The sequence below is a fragment of the Harpegnathos saltator genome, unplaced genomic scaffold (assembly GCF_003227715.2).
Source record: "Harpegnathos saltator strain DR-91 unplaced genomic scaffold, Hsal_v8.6 scaffold91, whole genome shotgun sequence".
NCBI classification, from domain to species: Eukaryota; Metazoa; Arthropoda; class Insecta; order Hymenoptera; family Formicidae; genus Harpegnathos; species Harpegnathos saltator.
In genome coordinates this window covers 1,042,559-1,060,301 of record NW_020230719.1, presented here as the reverse complement: position 1 = coordinate 1,060,301, position 17,743 = coordinate 1,042,559, and the positions used below count along the sequence as shown (strand labels likewise).

At 36.7% G+C, this 17,743-nt stretch overlaps 2 protein-coding genes across 2 annotated transcripts; both read right to left on the bottom strand.

The window, feature by feature from the left end:
• Nucleotides 1-238: 238 nt before the first annotated feature.
• On the bottom strand, nt 239-1,162 carry LOC105184971 (uncharacterized). The gene is made up of 2 exons (XM_011144160.1): nt 950-1,162; nt 239-569 (listed from the first exon to the last, which is right to left on the bottom strand). The coding sequence occupies exons 1-2, from the start codon at nt 1,145-1,147 to the stop codon at nt 342-344; spliced, it is 426 nt and encodes a 141-aa protein (XP_011142462.1). The 5' UTR covers nt 1,148-1,162; the 3' UTR covers nt 239-341.
• A 10,758-nt stretch (nt 1,163-11,920) lies between these two features.
• LOC105184897 (uncharacterized) lies at nt 11,921-14,496 on the bottom strand. Its single transcript, XM_011144047.2, has 2 exons — nt 14,290-14,496; nt 11,921-13,897 (listed from the first exon to the last, which is right to left on the bottom strand). Exons 1-2 carry the CDS (start codon nt 14,485-14,487, stop codon nt 13,643-13,645), a joined length of 453 nt encoding a protein of 150 aa, XP_011142349.2. The 5' UTR covers nt 14,488-14,496; the 3' UTR covers nt 11,921-13,642.
• Between the last annotated feature and the right edge of the window lie 3,247 nt (nt 14,497-17,743).

The window sequence follows — 17,743 nt, the reverse complement described above, 5'->3', positions numbered from 1 at the left end:
TTTTTTCCTATATATTTAGTCAGGTATACATAGCAACCGTTACATACTTAGAATTTAAATGCAAACGTGTACACGGCAGTCTTAAGTCCAAATTAATAATTTTTCTAAAGAAGCGCTTCTTTCGCCATTTCGTTATTGTCATTGTTAGGCCAGATTTCGTCGTCGTTATCAGTAGTTCTGTCGTTGGCATTTAATGTGTCGTTTATTCTTTCTTTACTACTTATTTTCCCCGGGTATAGTTGACGTCGTACTCTGCAATGTTGTAGCTCGCCGTATCGTCGTCTACTCCCGCGTTGTTCATTCCGTTGTTGTCGGTGCCTCTGAAGTAATTGTGTTTGGATCTATTGGCTCTTTTCAATGCAGTAACCATCTACTTTTAACCATAATCCCTCGTCCCTTTTTCCTGTTACCTTTACCGCTACGGATTTCGTACCGACACCACGGTACGGATTATAGTTAACCTGACTGTCATTTATGTTGTGAATCTTAACGTAGGTGGTGATTTCATTAACTGGACACGTCACTCCGACTGTGACTATCGTGCCCTTCGGATTCCAATAGTTCGGAGGCTGCAATAAATATGCGATATTATTCTTAAATATCCGTACATTCTTATATTGATCATCAACATATTGTATTGAAACATTAACGTATTTGTAAAGGAACGATTCCAAATAAATAAATAGATAAATAAATAAATATTAATACGTCTTTCTCGTAAAAGTTATTAAAGGCTCACTATGAAAATCACGATCGTTAAAAGTGAATCTCAATTCACCACGCATGACACGCATGAATTAACGCGAGAAATACATTTCTTACTTTTGCATTTGTTCAAAACTGAATGGGCAGTTTGCTTCTGTGAAGTAAAGATCACAAAATAATTCGAGAAAATTGATGACGTGAAAAATCTATGTTCTTCAGTTATGATGTAGAAACCAGTATTTACCTTAGTGATGAAAGCGTCCCTGACGGAGTGATCGCCCGTCTGGCGTTCGCCAAGTTCAAAGTCGTTTGCTAGTATGCAGACAGTCATAGAAAGGCACAAAACCGTGGTGAGCAAAGAGCGCATTTCGGATTCTTGGTCTGTTGTGGATTCACTTGTCAACGGAAATCTCACTGTACGACCGATGATCGCCGTTATCATTTATATACTGTCGTTATCAATATCCGGGGCTTGTTTCTCTGAAGTATCGTATCATGTTAGCTCAAATGTTTCTGTCGCTTGATGCTGAGACAACAACTTACGTAAGATCATTTTTCTCCGTCTCTGACGCTTCTTCCTTGCACACATACATTTCCATCTTTTTTGACGATTATGATAACGGGGCACATTAATTAATGTATTTATGCACGAGAGGCGTCATTTTTTTTAGTCCCATTATTTTATCATCCTTTACGTAAGGCATATCGAAATGACCGCTTAACATAATTAATATGGATCTTATGGATTTATGGACAAGGATATTTACGGAAGTGTTACTCACTGATTTTAATGAAACTTTGCACATTTGCAAAGCATCGAAAAATAATCGACACGTATTTTTTTAGTTTTGCAATGGTTTTGTAAGTTAAAGGGTAAAAACCACCGCTTGAATGTTAGATATGGTGTCCAAGCATAGACAGAAAACAATCATATAATTTAGAAGAAAAAAATGCTTTCAGGGAGTTTTTGATGCAGCTGATTCCGAATGTGACGTCAAAATTATAAAATTCAAAATGGCGAGTCTAATATGCCGACTACATCTCATGACAAAGGGTGGTTTTCAAAGTACGAATCAGAAACAATTGTATAAATTAATAGAAAAAATGCTTTGAAAGTTCTCATAACTGTAAAATTCTTTATAAAGTATGGCATAAGTTACTTACTGTATTCAATTATTTTTAATGTGCGGTATTGTCTAACAACCTGCACTTTATTTGGATCATTAGATGAATCTATTCAAAATTACGTGCCGTATAATAAAGTATGGCATAAGTATTTATTATGTAGAGTGTAGAATTCCTGTTTCACATAAATATAGCTCAAGTATAGCGAACTTATCAACAGGTGAAGAGAAGGAAAATTATTTTTATAATGTATGTATATAAACGCCTATGAAAAAACATGCCAAAAATATCAGGAAAAATATATCATTAATTGAAAGAATTTTGCCGCTGCCGCTGGCAATCAAACTCAAACTCAATGCACAAGAATCTAAAGACCTAATAACTATGCTGCCAACTATCAAATCTGTTATCAAAACGATCGATTTAATTTACATTTATATAAATGCACGTAAAAAAGAAAAATTATTAAATATTTAATTATCCACTAGTAATTTTCATATGTTATTATTTAAGAACGAATTTTACAGCTATTTTCAAAGCATTTTTTCTGTTAATTTATACAATTGTTTCTGATTTGTATTTGGAAACCACCCCTTTCAGATGTAGTCGCCATATTGGATCTGCCATTTTGAATTTTATAATTTTGACGTCAGATTCGGAATCAGCTGCATCAAAAATTTCCTGAAAGCATTTTTACTTCTAAATTATATGATTGTTTTCTGTTTATACTTGGAGACTATGTCTAACGTCCAAGCGGTGGTTTCTACCCTTAAACCCGTACCATTGCAGAAATAAAAAAATAAGTGTAGATTATTTTTTGATGTCCTACAAGTGTGTAAAGTTTCATTAAAATCAGTGACTGACACTTCCGTAAGTCTCCTTATCAGTACATAAATTAAAACGTATGTATGGCAGTCTCAAGTCCAAATTAATAATTTTTCTAAAGAAGGGCTTCTCTCTCTACTCCCTCATTGTCATTGTCAAGACAGATTTCGTCGTCGTTATCGGCAGTGCTGTCGTTGCTATTGAATGTGTCGTTTATTCTTTTTTTACGACTCATTTTCACCAAATGTAGTTGACGTCATACTTTGCCATGTCGTAATTCGACGTTGTCGTGGTCGTTATCTGTTTGCGTGTTCTTTATTCCGGTGCATCTGAGATAATTGTGTTTAGATCTATGCAATAACCTTCTGCTCTTAATGATAATCTCTCGCCTATTTTTCCTGTTGCCATCACTACTAAGGATGACGTGCCGACATCTTCTACGAATAGTCGGTATGTAACGTTTTTGCAACTTATATTGCTAATCTTAACGTAAACGTTGGTTTCGTTGTGTGGACACGTTAAATCGATTATAACTTCCACGCCTATCCAAGGGAGTCCAGGCTGCAATAAATATGTAACATTATTCTAATATGTTCATTCTTATATTGATCATTAACTTATCGTTCTGGAATATTAACATTATTCGTAAAGGAATGATTCCAAATAAATAAATAGATAAATAAATAAATATTAATACGAGCATTCTTTTTTATAAAAGCTACTAAGTGCTCACTATGAATTACGCACGTTAACGGCGAATATCGGTTTTGCCACGTATGACATGCATGAATTAACGAGAAATGTTAGGTCGTTAACCCATTAACGCCCAAAAATCCTAAAATATTAGCCTTACTCTGTATTTTATGTAGAGACTGTATTTTATGTAGAGAAACATATTATATAAGGTTGGAATAGCATTTCCTTATGTTTTCGGGGTCATTCTACAAGATTCCGGCATCAGAATTCGTTTAGATTCACAATAAAATCCAATATGGCGGAATTTTTAGAAAGAAGTCGTGAAAAATCGACAATTTTATTTTTTATAAGCTTGATTTCGCATCAAAAACATTACTTTAATACAGATACAAGTGTCACATCTTGTCTCACAAATGTTGAACTTTCAAGGTATGCATTGGTAAAAATGTGAATTCAATATGGCTGTCTGAAAATGACGGTTTGAGCGAGAAAAACTTAAAAAATAATGTATTTTTAGAATAACTTCGCAAAATCCTAGTATTTAGCATCAATTTAGTATTCAGGGTACTGATTTTAGGACATTTGCTGACAACTAATTCATATTAGAGAATTTCAAAATGGCGGATCCAAGATGGCGACTAAAAGGCACGAATAATCATGAAAATTTCCAGATTTTCATGAATTTTCTTCTATTATTTTCATATTCATGAATTATTTTCGAGACGTACACACGCACGTATATAGGATGGGTAATTATAAACTTAAAAACTTTATAAAAAATATAAAAAACATCGCGATAAGTACAACGGACGGGAAAAAATTGGAATCGACTACGTAAAGTTTTGAGAAAAATTATTAAATAAGTGAGCGAATAAATGCGCATTGGTCGGACATCGCGGACCTGCTACTCCACACAGCTTGGACCGGATTGATAGGCAACAACTGCGCGCGCCGGTCTGCTGTTGTTGCCTGTCAATCCGGCCCAGCCGTGCGGAGTACCATGCCTGTGATGCCCACAACGCATGCCCACTGAGCGTTTATTTGCTCATTTATTTAGCAATTTTTCTCAAAACTTTACGTAGTCGATTTCTATTTTTTCCCGTCCGTTGTGCTTATCTCGATGTTTTTTTATGTTTTTTATAAAGTTTGTAAGTATATAATTACCCACCCTATATATGTACGTGTGTACGTCTCGAAAATAATTCATGAATATGAAAATAATAGAAGAAAATTCATGAAAATCTGGAAATTTTCACGATTATTCGTGCCTTTTAATTGCCATCTTGGATTCGCCATTTTGAAATTCTCTAATATGGATTAGTTGTTAGCAAATATCCTAAAATCAGTACCCTGGATACTAAATTGATGCTAAATACTAGGATTTTGCGAAGTTATTTTAGAAATACATTATTTTTTAAGTTTTTTTCGCTCAAACCGTCATTTTCAGACAGCCATATTGAATTTACATTTTTACCAATGCATACCTTGAAAGTTCAATATTTTTTAGACAAGATGTGACACTTGTATCTGTATCAAAATAACGTTTTTGATACGAAATCAAGCTTATAAAAAATAAAATTATCGATTTTTCACGACTTTTTTCCAAAAATTCCGCCATATTGGATTTTATTGTGAATCTAAACGAATTCTGATGCCGGAATCTTATAGAATGACCCCGAAAACATAAGGAAATGCTATTCCAATACATAAATCTACATAAAATACAATTGCAAAGTAAGGCTAATATTTTAGGACTTTTGGGCGTTAATGGGTTAAGTATGAAATGTCCGATTTCGAATCAAAAGTTTGGTTTATTATATCTCAAACTAGAAATAGAGTACAATTAACCCAAGTATGTGCCTAAATTATCGGCACAGTTCTGCCATCTTAACTTAGTTTATTAATGCCAGCAGCAAAGAAGTCTGAAGACAATGAAATCGCGGAAGACGTTTTCCACAGCTTGTTGAGAATTGAATATTTTTCCTTGCAAGAAATAGTCCAGTGCCTGGAAGAAGTGATAGTCAGTTGGTACAAGATCTGGTGAACGCGGTGGGTGACAAAGAGTTTCCAGGTTCAGCTCCTGTAGTTTGAGCAACGTTGTTTGTGTGACATGTGGTCGAACATTGTCTTGCAAGAAGATTACCTGCGTCTATTGATCAATCTCGACTGCTTGATCGCATTTTCATCATTTCGCCTAGTTGATTACAGTAGACATTCGCTGTAATCGATTGACCAGGTTTCATGAAGCTGTAGTAGATAATATCAGCGCTGAACGACCAAACAGACACTATTAGCTTTCTTCTGTGAATATTCGATTTCGGACTGTTTTTCGGCGCTTCATCCATATCCAATCATTGTGCCGAACACTTGCAATTGTCAAAAAGAATCCGCTGTTAATCACACGTAACAATACAATGTAAAAATGGTTCGCTTTTACATCGTGATAGCGAAGAAAGACAAGCTTCGAAACGACTTCCCTTCTGACGCTTGTTTAATTCATGCAGGACCTATTTATCCAGCTTCTTTATCTTGCCGATTTGTTTCAAGTGATCCAATATTATTGGAATAGTAACGTTAAACCTTGCTGCTAATTCACGCGTAGTTTGAAATGTATCCGCTTCCACTACAGCTTTCAGCTCATCATTATCCTTAGTTTCGGATCACCAACGTGGTTCATTTTCAAGATTAAAACCGCCAGAACGAAACTTCTCAAACCATCGACGTATTGTACGTTCATTAGCCACATCTTCACCAAACACTTCGTTAATATTTCGAGTTGTCTGTGCTGCATTGGTTCCACGACGGAACTCATATTCGAAAATAACATGAATTTTTAACTTATCCATGGTTACACAAAAATTATTGTAACGAAGACAATTCGAAAGATAATCACAAACGAAAACATGCATTTGAAATAGTGATGATGTACCTTCACAACAAAAAAAGACCAAAAACTGTAAAGGTGAAATGTCAGAGATATCGACTGTCGAACTTAGTACTTAAGGAAATCGGACATTTCATATTTATTGATATAATACATTTCTTTCGCATTTGTTCAAAATCGAATGGGCAGTATGCTTCTATAAAGATTATACAGCAATTCGGAAAAATCGGTGAGGTGTGAAATCTGTGTTCCTCAGTCATAATGTAGAAACGAGCATTTACTTTATAGATGGTGCTGTCAGTGATGAAATGGTCGCTGGTCTTACATACGCCAAGTTTGAAGTCGTTGCTAGTATGCAAACGGCCATGGAAAGGCACAAAACAGTGGTGAGCAAAAAGCGCATCTTGGATTCTTGATTTATTGTGAACTCGCTTATCAACTGGAAGTGAATTTCACTGCTTGACCGATGATCGCTGTCACCATTTATGTGCTATGGTTATCAATGTCTTGGGCTTGTTTCTATGAGGTATTGTATCATGTTAGCTCAAATGTTTCTGTCGCCTGACACTGAGGCAACAACTTACATAACATTATTTGTCTTCGTTTCTGACGTGCTTCTCCCTTGCACTCGCACACCTTTATCTTATTCTTGGCGACAACAACAATGGGCTACATTAATTATTGTATTTACGTCCGAGTCGCGTCATTTTTTTAATCCCATTATTTTGTCATTCATACATGCGGCATATCGAAATGACTATTTAATATAATTAATGGATCTTAGTGCAAAGTCTTGGAGCAATTACTAGCTACTAAATCCTAAAAACTGGCCAGTTTCTCGTGGTAGCCGCCAGTCTTTTCGGCAATTTTTCTAGTCACATTCCCATCATGATATTTGTTCAATTGAGTAACATATCGCTTCGTATGATGCGTCTAATTTTTTTTCTTCATATTTTATCACGTATATATAGCAATCGTTATACACTCAGAACTTAAGTTAAAACGTTTGTACAGCAGTCTTAAGTCCAAATTAATAATTTTTCTAAAGAAGTGCTTCTCTCTTTAATCCGTTATTGTCATTGTCAGGCCAAAGGACCCCGCACTAATCCGGGTGAAAATGTGCTTTGGCGAAAATGGCTGCATTTGAAATATATTGTAGTTTTTGGATCAGTGAACAAATATTTCCTGAGACAAAATATCAAAAAATGGATAATTTCGTTGTTTCAACTCTTCAAATATAAAATTGTAATTAACCTATTAATGCCCATGGACACACCAATAGATATAGCAGAAAGGCGAACATTTGGATGAGATCTTTTAACCAAAAGATGATTTTCCATGAAAACAATTAGATTTTTCAATCGTTTAAAAACCTATTGTTTAGGCAATTTATTTGCAAATGCGAGTTACGGGAAAACTGGTAGCGCCATTCGATTCTACGGAAAAAATGACATAGAATTCATGTATCGGACAATTTTGTTCTCCACCCAATTTGTTATATAATATGGATAAACAATTATATTACATGTGTGACACCCGCTTCAGCTCATGGGCAGACCAATAAACATGGTAGAAAGGTGACAATTGGAATCAGATCTTTTGACGGTAGTAGTTGATGTCATACGAGGGTAGTCCCAGAAGTACCCTAACAAAGAAAACAAAAAATTTGAGAAAAAATATCTTTATTTCTCTACATAGTCTCCTTTTAGCTCAATACACTTTTCCCAGCGATGTTCAATAGCTTCGATACCCTGTTTATAGTGGGAATCGTCGAGCTCCTCAAAATAGCCATCAACCGCAGACTTCACTTCTTCATTGTTGGCAAATCTTTTATCACCGAGCCATTTTTTCAAGTTTGGAAACAGGAAATAATCCGAGGAGGCTAAATCTGGCGAATAGGGTGCGTGAGGAAGCAATTCGAACTTTAACTCATTGATTTTGGTCATCGCGTTAACGGATGTGTGAACTAGTGCATTGTCTTGATGAAATAAAACTTTCTTTTTCGCCAAATGCGGCCGTTTTTTCTTGATTTCATCACTCAAATGCTGCAGTAAGTTTGCATAATACTCGCCGTTGATTGTCTTTCCTTTCTGAAGATAATCAATGAAAATTGTCCCACGCGCATCCCAAAAACTGATGCCATGACCTTGCCTGCAGATGGAACTGTTTTCGCCTTCTTTGGAGCCGATTCTCCCCTTTCAGTCTATTGTTTTGTTCCTTCGTCTCAGGTGTGAAGTGATGGACCCATGTTTCATTCATGGTTATAAATCGACGCAAAAACTCGGCTGTGAAACTTCGCCAAACACTCGATTGAAACATCTTCACGACGCTGTTTTTGTTCCATTGTGAGTAATCGCAGTACCTATCTTGCGCACAGCTTTCTCATGTCCAAATTTTCAGTCAATATGCGATGTACAGCACTTTTTGGAATGCCTACCATGTCTGCTAACTCGCGCACTTTCAGTCGACGGTCATCCAATACCATTTTATGGATTTTCTTCACCATTTCTGGCGTGGTCACCTCATTTGGTCGACCACTGCGATGTTCGTCTTGGCAGCACGTACGGCCTCGTTTAAACTCTGCCACCCAATATTTTACTGTTGTAAACAAAGGAGCAGACTCCCCCAGAGTAGAATCTACCTTTGCTTTGATATTGGTTGGACTGAGGCCTTTCAAATGAAAGTATTGTATCACGTAACGATGAGCAATTTTTTCCATGTTTATAAATTCACTGAGAGCGTTCACAATTGATGGCTGCCAAACAAATACTAAACAATGTAACGTCGTCAAACTTCAAACTTAAACTTTATAAGGTTGGTACTTTCTACCATAGTCATTCTTTTCAAACAACAACCGTCATCTATTGTCAGGTCGGGTACTTCTGGGACTATCCTCGTACTATGTCATATCGTAACTCGCTGTGTCGTTGTCTATTCCCGCGTTGTTTTTTCCGTTGTTATTAGTGCTTCCGAAGTGGATGTGTTTGGTACTATGCAGTAACTTTCTACTTTTAACGATAATTCATCGCCCCTTTTCCCTATTATTAACACCACTAAAAATCTTGCGCTGATATTACCAAACCACAGTATAAGAAAGAACAGCAGATTCACTCGGTGGCAGTGCTCTTGATCTTAGGTGCTACAAGACCGCCATGTTATTGGTTGTGCGCGGGTTATAATTTGAATAACAATGAATAGTAGCTAAAACAGATTTATTGCTGTTTTTCAATATTTACTGTCAAATATATAATATACATTATAAAATAATATAAAAATATGAACTATTATTAATATAATATGTTAATAATATTGGGTTGGCAAATAAGTTCGTTCGGTTTTTGTTTCAGTGTAAGTTTCATGCGGATTCGCTTTTCTTTTCTCAGCGCTATCGTGCAAATCGAATACACATTTGAAAGGTTATGTTTCACTGTTTATGTTGTTCTGTGTTTGGTTTGGCTAACATCAGTATTGTGTGTGCTGCGTAGCTATGAACATGGAAATAAACGTGTATTATCGTCACACTTTGCTCTATTATTTTAAAAAAGGCAAACGAGCTGCGGATGCTCATAAAAAGATATGCCGTGTGTATGGAGATGATGCCTTAACAAAACGCGTATGCCAAAAGTAGTATGCCAATTTTCGTTCTGGAGATTTCGACGTCAATGATGCGCCCCGCTCCGGTCACCCGACCGAGATTATTTCAAATGACATTAAGGCTATAATTGAAGTAAATCCATCCCAATCAATACGAGAGATTGCTACGATATTGAATATATCTCACATAAGCGTAGAAAAGCATTTGCGCCAGCTGGGATACGTTTCTCGGCTTAATGTTTGGGTGCCGCATCAATTAACCGAGGCTAACTTGACCACACGTATATCCATCTGCGATTCGCTACGGAAACGCCAAGAAAACGACCCATTTTTGAAACGAATGGTGACGGGTGACAAAAATGGGTCGTCTACTATAATGTAACGTGTAAAAGATTATCGGGGCACAGCAGTGAGCCACTGCAAACAACCTCGAAGGCGGGCAATTGCATCCGAAGAAAATAATGCTTTCCGTATGGTGGGATTTCAAGGGTGTCATCTATTACGAACTGTTACCGTCAGGCAAAACGATTGATTCAACTGTATACTGTTCGTAATTGACGAAATTGAACCAAGCAATCCGCACAAAACGTCCAGAATTGGCAAATCACAAGGGTGTCGTCTTCCACCACAACGCTAGACCTCATACGTCATTGACCACTCGGAACAAATTGCTTTAGCTTGGCTGGGATGTTTTGCCTCATCTTCCGTATTCACCGGATCTTGCCACTTCCGATTATCATTTATTCCGGTCGTTGCAGAACTCTATAAACGGGGAAACCTTCAAGGATGAAGAGGCCGTTAAAAACCACCTGGATTGGTTTTCCGCCGATAAACCCCAGACGTTTTACGAACGCGGCATAATGAAGTTGGTGGAAAGATGGCTAGAAATCACCAATAAAGATGGCCAATATATAATTGATTAAAATTTATCTTGTGTACTAGTATCAAAAAATTGTGTTTTATTCTACTCTAAAAAACCGAACGAACTTATTTGCCAACCCAATAGTATAATTAATAATATATAGCATATTACTGATTATAATATAGAAAGATGTTATATCTAGAAAGCTATATCTATATAGAAAGCTGTATATATATACAGGGTGCTTCAAACGTAACAGGTAAAAAGATCTCGAAAATTAAATGATATTGAAGTCCGCTTATTTTACCTTGTATTGCTTCGAAGGGGATTCATTTTGATTAAAACAAAATTTAACACTTTGCAAATTTAAATTTGCACTTTTGCAGTTTATTATACAATATTTACCCCCATTACATTATACCCATCTCTTTTATTCATTTTACTGATTTTAATAAAACAACAATATTATAAAGGGTGTCCAAAATTCACGCAAGAAGTAATTTTGATAGAAAACACATGTTTATAATTAAAAATTGTAAATTTTTTATTGATTCATAAAGTATACAGTATTGGGTTATGTATGGAATAGCATATCGGGTAAATGGCCTCCACGGCTTTACTAGCTCATATGCACTCTTTTGTTGAAATTTTCCATAACCGTTTTGCATAAATGTGGCTGAATTTCGTTGATACAGCGCTCAATTTCCTCTTTCAAGGCGTGGGTGGTCGTAGGCTTGTTGGCATAAACCTTAGACTTCAAAAAACCCCAAAGAAAAAAGTCCAACGTCGTTAAATCGTATGATCTGGACGGCCAAATCTGATCACCAAAACGGGAAATTACACGACCAGGAAATGACTCATGCAGTAATTGAATTGTTTCTCGAGCTGTATGACACCGTCTTGTTGAAACCATATGTCGTCCACATTCATATTTTGCAATTTAGACACGAGAAACTGGATTATCATGTCGCGATAGCGAGCATCATTAACTTATTGCCTGACCAGCCGCATTTTCGAAGAAGAATGGTCCGATGATGTCTCCAGTTCAAAATCCACACCAAACAGTGACACGTTGTGGATGCATTTGTTTCTCAACAATCACTCGTGGATTTTCTGAACCCTAAATGCGACAATTTTGTCGATTAACTAAGCCATCAAGATGGAAATGAGCCTCATCGCTGAAGATGATTTTGTTCGGAAAATCAGCATCCACTTGTTGTTCCATAATCCATTCAACTCTCTTCGCTGTGCGTGGTCAGTAGGCTTCAGTTCTTGAGTCAATTGAACTTTGTAAGCATGAAGATGCAAATCTTTCGTGAAAATACGCTGTAGAGAGCTTCTCGAAATGTCCAATTCTTGACCACGGTGCCGAATTGATGTTCTTGGACTCTCAACAATACTCTCACGAACTGCTTCGATGTTTTGTGTTGAACGACTTGTTGAAGGACGGCCAGAGTGTTTAAGATCACTAATTGATCCAGTCTCCCTAAATTTTTTAATTAATCTCTTCACAGTTGATGAAGTTAAATCATTATTCCGACCATAATTTGTACGAAAATTGCGAACTGTAGCTGCCAAACTTTCATTATTTTTAAATACATAGATAAATAAATATTAATGCGACCATTCTTTCTCATAAAAGTTACTAAACGCCCGCTCAATCACGGTATACAAGCGTTAAAGATGAATTTCGGTTTCGCCACGCACGATACATATGCATTAACACGAGGAATACATTTCTTCCTCCTGTATTCGATCAAAATCGAATAGGCTGCTTGCCTCTGCGAAGAAAAGATCACAGAGCAATTCCGGAAAATCGGTGACGGAGTGGTCGCCTGTTTTCGTTCACCAAGCACATAATCGTTTACTAATATGCAGACGGCCATGGAAAGGCACAAAACCATGGTGAGCAAAGAGCGCATCTTGAATTCTTGGTTTGTCGTGGATTCATTTATCAACTGAAATCTCACTGCTCGGCTGATAATCGCCTCACTGGCGATCCTCACTGCACGACCAATGATTGCTATCAGCATTTATATCCTGTCGTTATCAATGTCCTGCGCTTATTTCTATGTGGTATCGTATCATGTCAGCTCAAATGTTTCTGTCGTCCGACGCTGAGACAACAACTTACGTAAGATCATTTGTCTCTGTCTATGACGCGCTTCTTCTTTGCACATGAATGTACATGCACACCTTTATCGTATCTTGGACAACAATGACAATGGGACGCATTAATTCCCAATCAGAACTGCAACGTTGATTCGACGTCGATAAAGGTTGAATTAATGTTGATTCAACGTTTTATCGACCATTTCAACGTCAAATTAACGTCGAATCAACGATATAGTTCTGACTGCGTTATTGTATTTACGCACATAACACGTCATTTCTTTTAGTCCCACTATTTTATCGCTTATATAGCGCATATCGAGATGACCGTTTAACATAATTAATGTGGTCTTAGTGCAAATCTCCGAGCAATTACTGTCTACTAAGTCCTAGCTGATAAAAACTGGCTAGTTTTTCATGGCAGCGAGCACTTTCTCTTGGCAATTTTTTACTCACACTCCCGCCGTGCCGTGACAATCGTAATCTATTATACAATCGAGTAACACGTCGTTTCGTATGATGCATCTTATATTTTTTTTCTATATATTTAGTCACGTATACATAGCAATCGTTACACATTCAGAACACTTAAATGAAAATTTAAGTGTATACGGCAATCTTAAGTCCAAATTAATAATTCTTCTAAAGAATGACTTCTCTCTCTACTCCTCCGTCATTGTCATTGTCGGGCCAGATTTCGTCGTTGTTCTCGGCAGTGCTGTCGTTGCCATTGCATGTATCGTTCATTCTTTCTTTAGTGCTCATTTTCACTAGGTGTAGTTGACGTCGTACTTTGCCATGTCGTAACTCGCTCGTATCGTTGTCTAGTCCCGCGTTGTTCATTCCGTTGTTATTGGTACCTCTGAGGTGTTTGGATCTATGCAATAACCTTCCACTTTTAACGATAATCTCTCGTTTCTTTTTCCCGTTATCCTCACCGCTAAGGATTTCGTACCGACATCACCGTACAGATAATAGTCAACTTCATTGCCATTTATGTTGTGAATCTTAACATAGGTGATGATTTCGTTATCAGATGGACACGTCATGCCGACTGTGGCTATCGTGGGCATCGGATTCCATCGGTTCGGAGGCTGCAATAAATATACGACATTATTCTTAAATATCCATTCTTATGTTGATCATTACCCTATTATATTGAAACATATTTACGTATTTGTAGAGGAACGATTTCAAATAAATAAATAGATAAATAAGTAAATATTAATACGACCGCTATCTCTCTTTATAAATAAAAGTTACTAAATGCTGGCTGTGTATCACGAACGTTAAAAGCGAATCTCGATTTCGTCACGTAGAACAACACGCATGAATTAACACGGAAAATACATTTCTTCCCCTTGCATTCGTTCAAAATCAAATGGACAGTTTGTTTCTGCGAAATAAAGATCACAGAGCAATTCAGGAAAATCGGTGACTGAAGAAATGTGCGTTCTTCAGTCATGGTATAGAAATGGGCATTTACTATATTGATGGTCCTGTCGATAATGGAGTGGTCACCCATCTTGCGTTCGCCGAGTTCGAAGTCGTTTGCCAGTATACAGACGGCCATGGAAAGGCACAAAACCGCGGTGAGCAAAGAGTGCATCTTGGATTCTTGGTTTATCGTGGACTCACTTGTCAACGGAGACCTCACTGCACGACCAATGATCGTCGTCACCATTTATATACTGTCGTTATCAATGTCTTGGGCTTGTTTCTATGAGGTATCATATCATGTTAGCTCAAATGTTTCTGTCGCTTGACGCTGAGACAACGAATTACGTAAAATTAATTGTCTCTATGTCTGATGCTCTTCTTCCTTGCATCACATGCACATCTTTATCTTTCTTAACGACAATGACAATGGCGCACATTAATCATCGTATTTACGCACGATGCGTCATTTCTTCTGGTGCTCTTATTTTATCATACATTACATAAGGCATATCGAAATGACCGTTTAACATAATTAATGTGGATCATAGTGCAAGGTCTCCGAGCAATTACTGTTTATTAAATTCTACACGCAGAAAAGGGATTAGCCCAAAGAAGCATCTAAAATATAGCTGTGGTAGCTAAGATGTGTCTTTGAAATAAGGACAACTAATGTCGTTGCTATCAAATCTAAATATATTAACTCTTCGAACTTATTCGTTGCAGTAAAAAGTATTAGCTGCCAGAAATAAATGACATGTAGCTGAATCCACCGTGCTACCATATTCTTCGCAATAGAACGAAATAATATTTGCAGTAAGGCTAATCTTACAAAATTATATATTCTTCGTTATTCATGCTAAGTAGTTTTAGCTGCTTTAATCATCAATTTTGTCATGGAAGCAATGCCATACAAAATATTTGGTAACTTATAGACTTACAAGAAAGGGCGGGTTAAAATAAAGAAAATAGTCATATATACTGCTCAAAAGAATTATGGCATAGATAATTTATTGCCGAAAATTGACCTGACTGGCGATTACTTCGCGAAAAATTATTGTAGACTAATGATTTGTTTTTCAAGATGAAGCTTGATGACTCTACTTTAAGAATGTATCTCCATTTTTTGCATGCGATGTACCTCTACCCCTGTAACTCCTGACATCTGAGGGCATGTTTGGTATACTGAAAATTGTAAAGTTTGACGGAATGCACAGACGTGGACAATTTTTTTCGGGGATTGTGCATCGTCATAAAGTTCAAATTTTCCCCTTCAATTTGAAAAAAAAAATGGAGTCGCTACAATTTTTTTTCGCAAAGTTACAACCCTTCGAAAATATAGTTGTTTTTGGCCTTCGGGCCAAGTGTGCATGCATATGTGTGTGTGTCCGTGACAGAAGAGATAAGGACCCCGTGGTTCGTCACTTCCACAATAATTATTGACTGTGGAAGTGATGAACCACAGGGTCCTTATCTCTTCTGTCACAGACACACATACACATGCGTGCACACTTGGCCCGAAAAAAAATTGTGGCGACTCCATTTTTTTCAAATTGAAGGGGAAGATTTGAACTTTATGCGCGATGCAAAAGGCGTCCCCGAAAAAAAATTGTCCTCGTCTGTGCATTCCGTCAAACTTTGCAGTTTTCAGTATACCAAACATGCTCTCAGATGTCAGGGTTACAGGGGTAGGGGTGCATCGCATGCAAAAAATGGAGATACATTCTTAAAGTAGAGACTTCAAGCTTCATTAAAAAAAAAAAATCATTAGTCTACAATAATTTTTCGCGAAGTAATCGCCAACAGTAATAACCAGTCAAAGTTGGCCAATTTTCGGCAATAAATTATTTATGCCATAATTCTTTTGAGCAGTGTATTTTTCAATACTCGCAATAGTTATAATGTTTTCACAACACGGAAATCACCTGGAAAACCGTGAAAGCTCTCTCTCTTTCTCTCTCTCTCTTTCTCTCTCTCTCTCTTTCCTTCTCCTCCCTCAATATTGACTTCAGGCGCCTATTAAGGCGAATTCCCAAATATCATTGTACGATAAATTAAGGTAATCAGATATTAAATGTTAAAGCACAGCAAAAGTGAAGTGTAATAAAAATAGGGACTACCCGTTCGCAGTCCCAATAGTAAAAAATTACGCGTAGTTTCGTAAAGACAAAAAACATAATTAACGGCTTCGGACGCCAACAAAAGACTAACCGTGAAAGCTATGCGCGCCGAAACCATATGGTGTATGAGTATAGGGTGTTTTAAAAAGATATGTCAAAAATTTAAGGAGATATTCCTCACACCTGAAGGATGAAAAAATGTTATATGGACGTAGGTGCGGAAATGCTTATTTCAGGAGTTATGTTGAAAATACTGTTAGCTGTATTACTTACACAAGGAAAAATTTAGGATTAATTATTGTAGACGACAATCGTTTAATTAGGCTTATTTACATTTTGTTTTAATGTGATCTTGAGTTAGTTACAATAAATGTTGAAAATGTTCACCATTCACCTGAATACAAGCAGTGACACGTCGACGCATTGATTCACGGACACTTTCAAAAATGCCCATCTCTGGTAAACTGTGCCTTATTTGTAAACACCAATCAGAATAATATTGACCTTTAATGTTATGGTTACTTGTTTACACCTAGACAATAGTCGTGATTTTCTCAATCAAACTTACGGCGATCGATGGATAGGAAGACTACTTTGTGGCCTCCACGTTCCCCGGATCTCAATCCGATAGACTTTTATTTGTGGGAACATTTAAAGGCAATCGTAGATGCTACAACAGTGCGTGATATTCAAGATTTTCATGACTGTATGATTGCAGGTTGAGAGATAATCCGCTGTACGCCAGGCATTTTTGAACGTGTCCGTAAATCAATGCGTCGACGTGTCACTGCTTGTATTCAGGCGAATGGCGAATATTTTCAACATTTATTGTAACTAACTCAAGGTCACATTAAAACCAAATGTAAATAAGCCTAATTAAACGATTGTCGTCAACAATAATTAATCCTAAATTTTTCCTTGTGCAAGTAATACAGCTAATAATATTTTCAACATAACTTTTGAAATAAGCATTTCCGCATTTATGTCCATATAACATTTTTTCATCGTTCAGGTGTGAGGAATATCTCCTTAAATTTTGGACATATCTTTTTAGAACACCCTGTATATAGCAATGTCCTAGAAACAAGGCACATTGCAGTCCGAACCTCGGGATTCACTCACGCATTATATTTACCAATAGTTGCAACTTTCTTAGATCGTTTTCCAGCAAGGATCACAGAGGACACTGTAACACTAATAATAAATATATTTGATTAGTGTAAACGTAATCTACAATACATAAATATATTGTTATAAGTATTCTTATATTATACTGACTTATGCAAAGAAATATAATGGAAATATAATGGAACTGCAACGAAAGTTGAAGATAAATATAAAAAAATAATTAAGACTTATTATTTATATATCTTGTTAAAATAA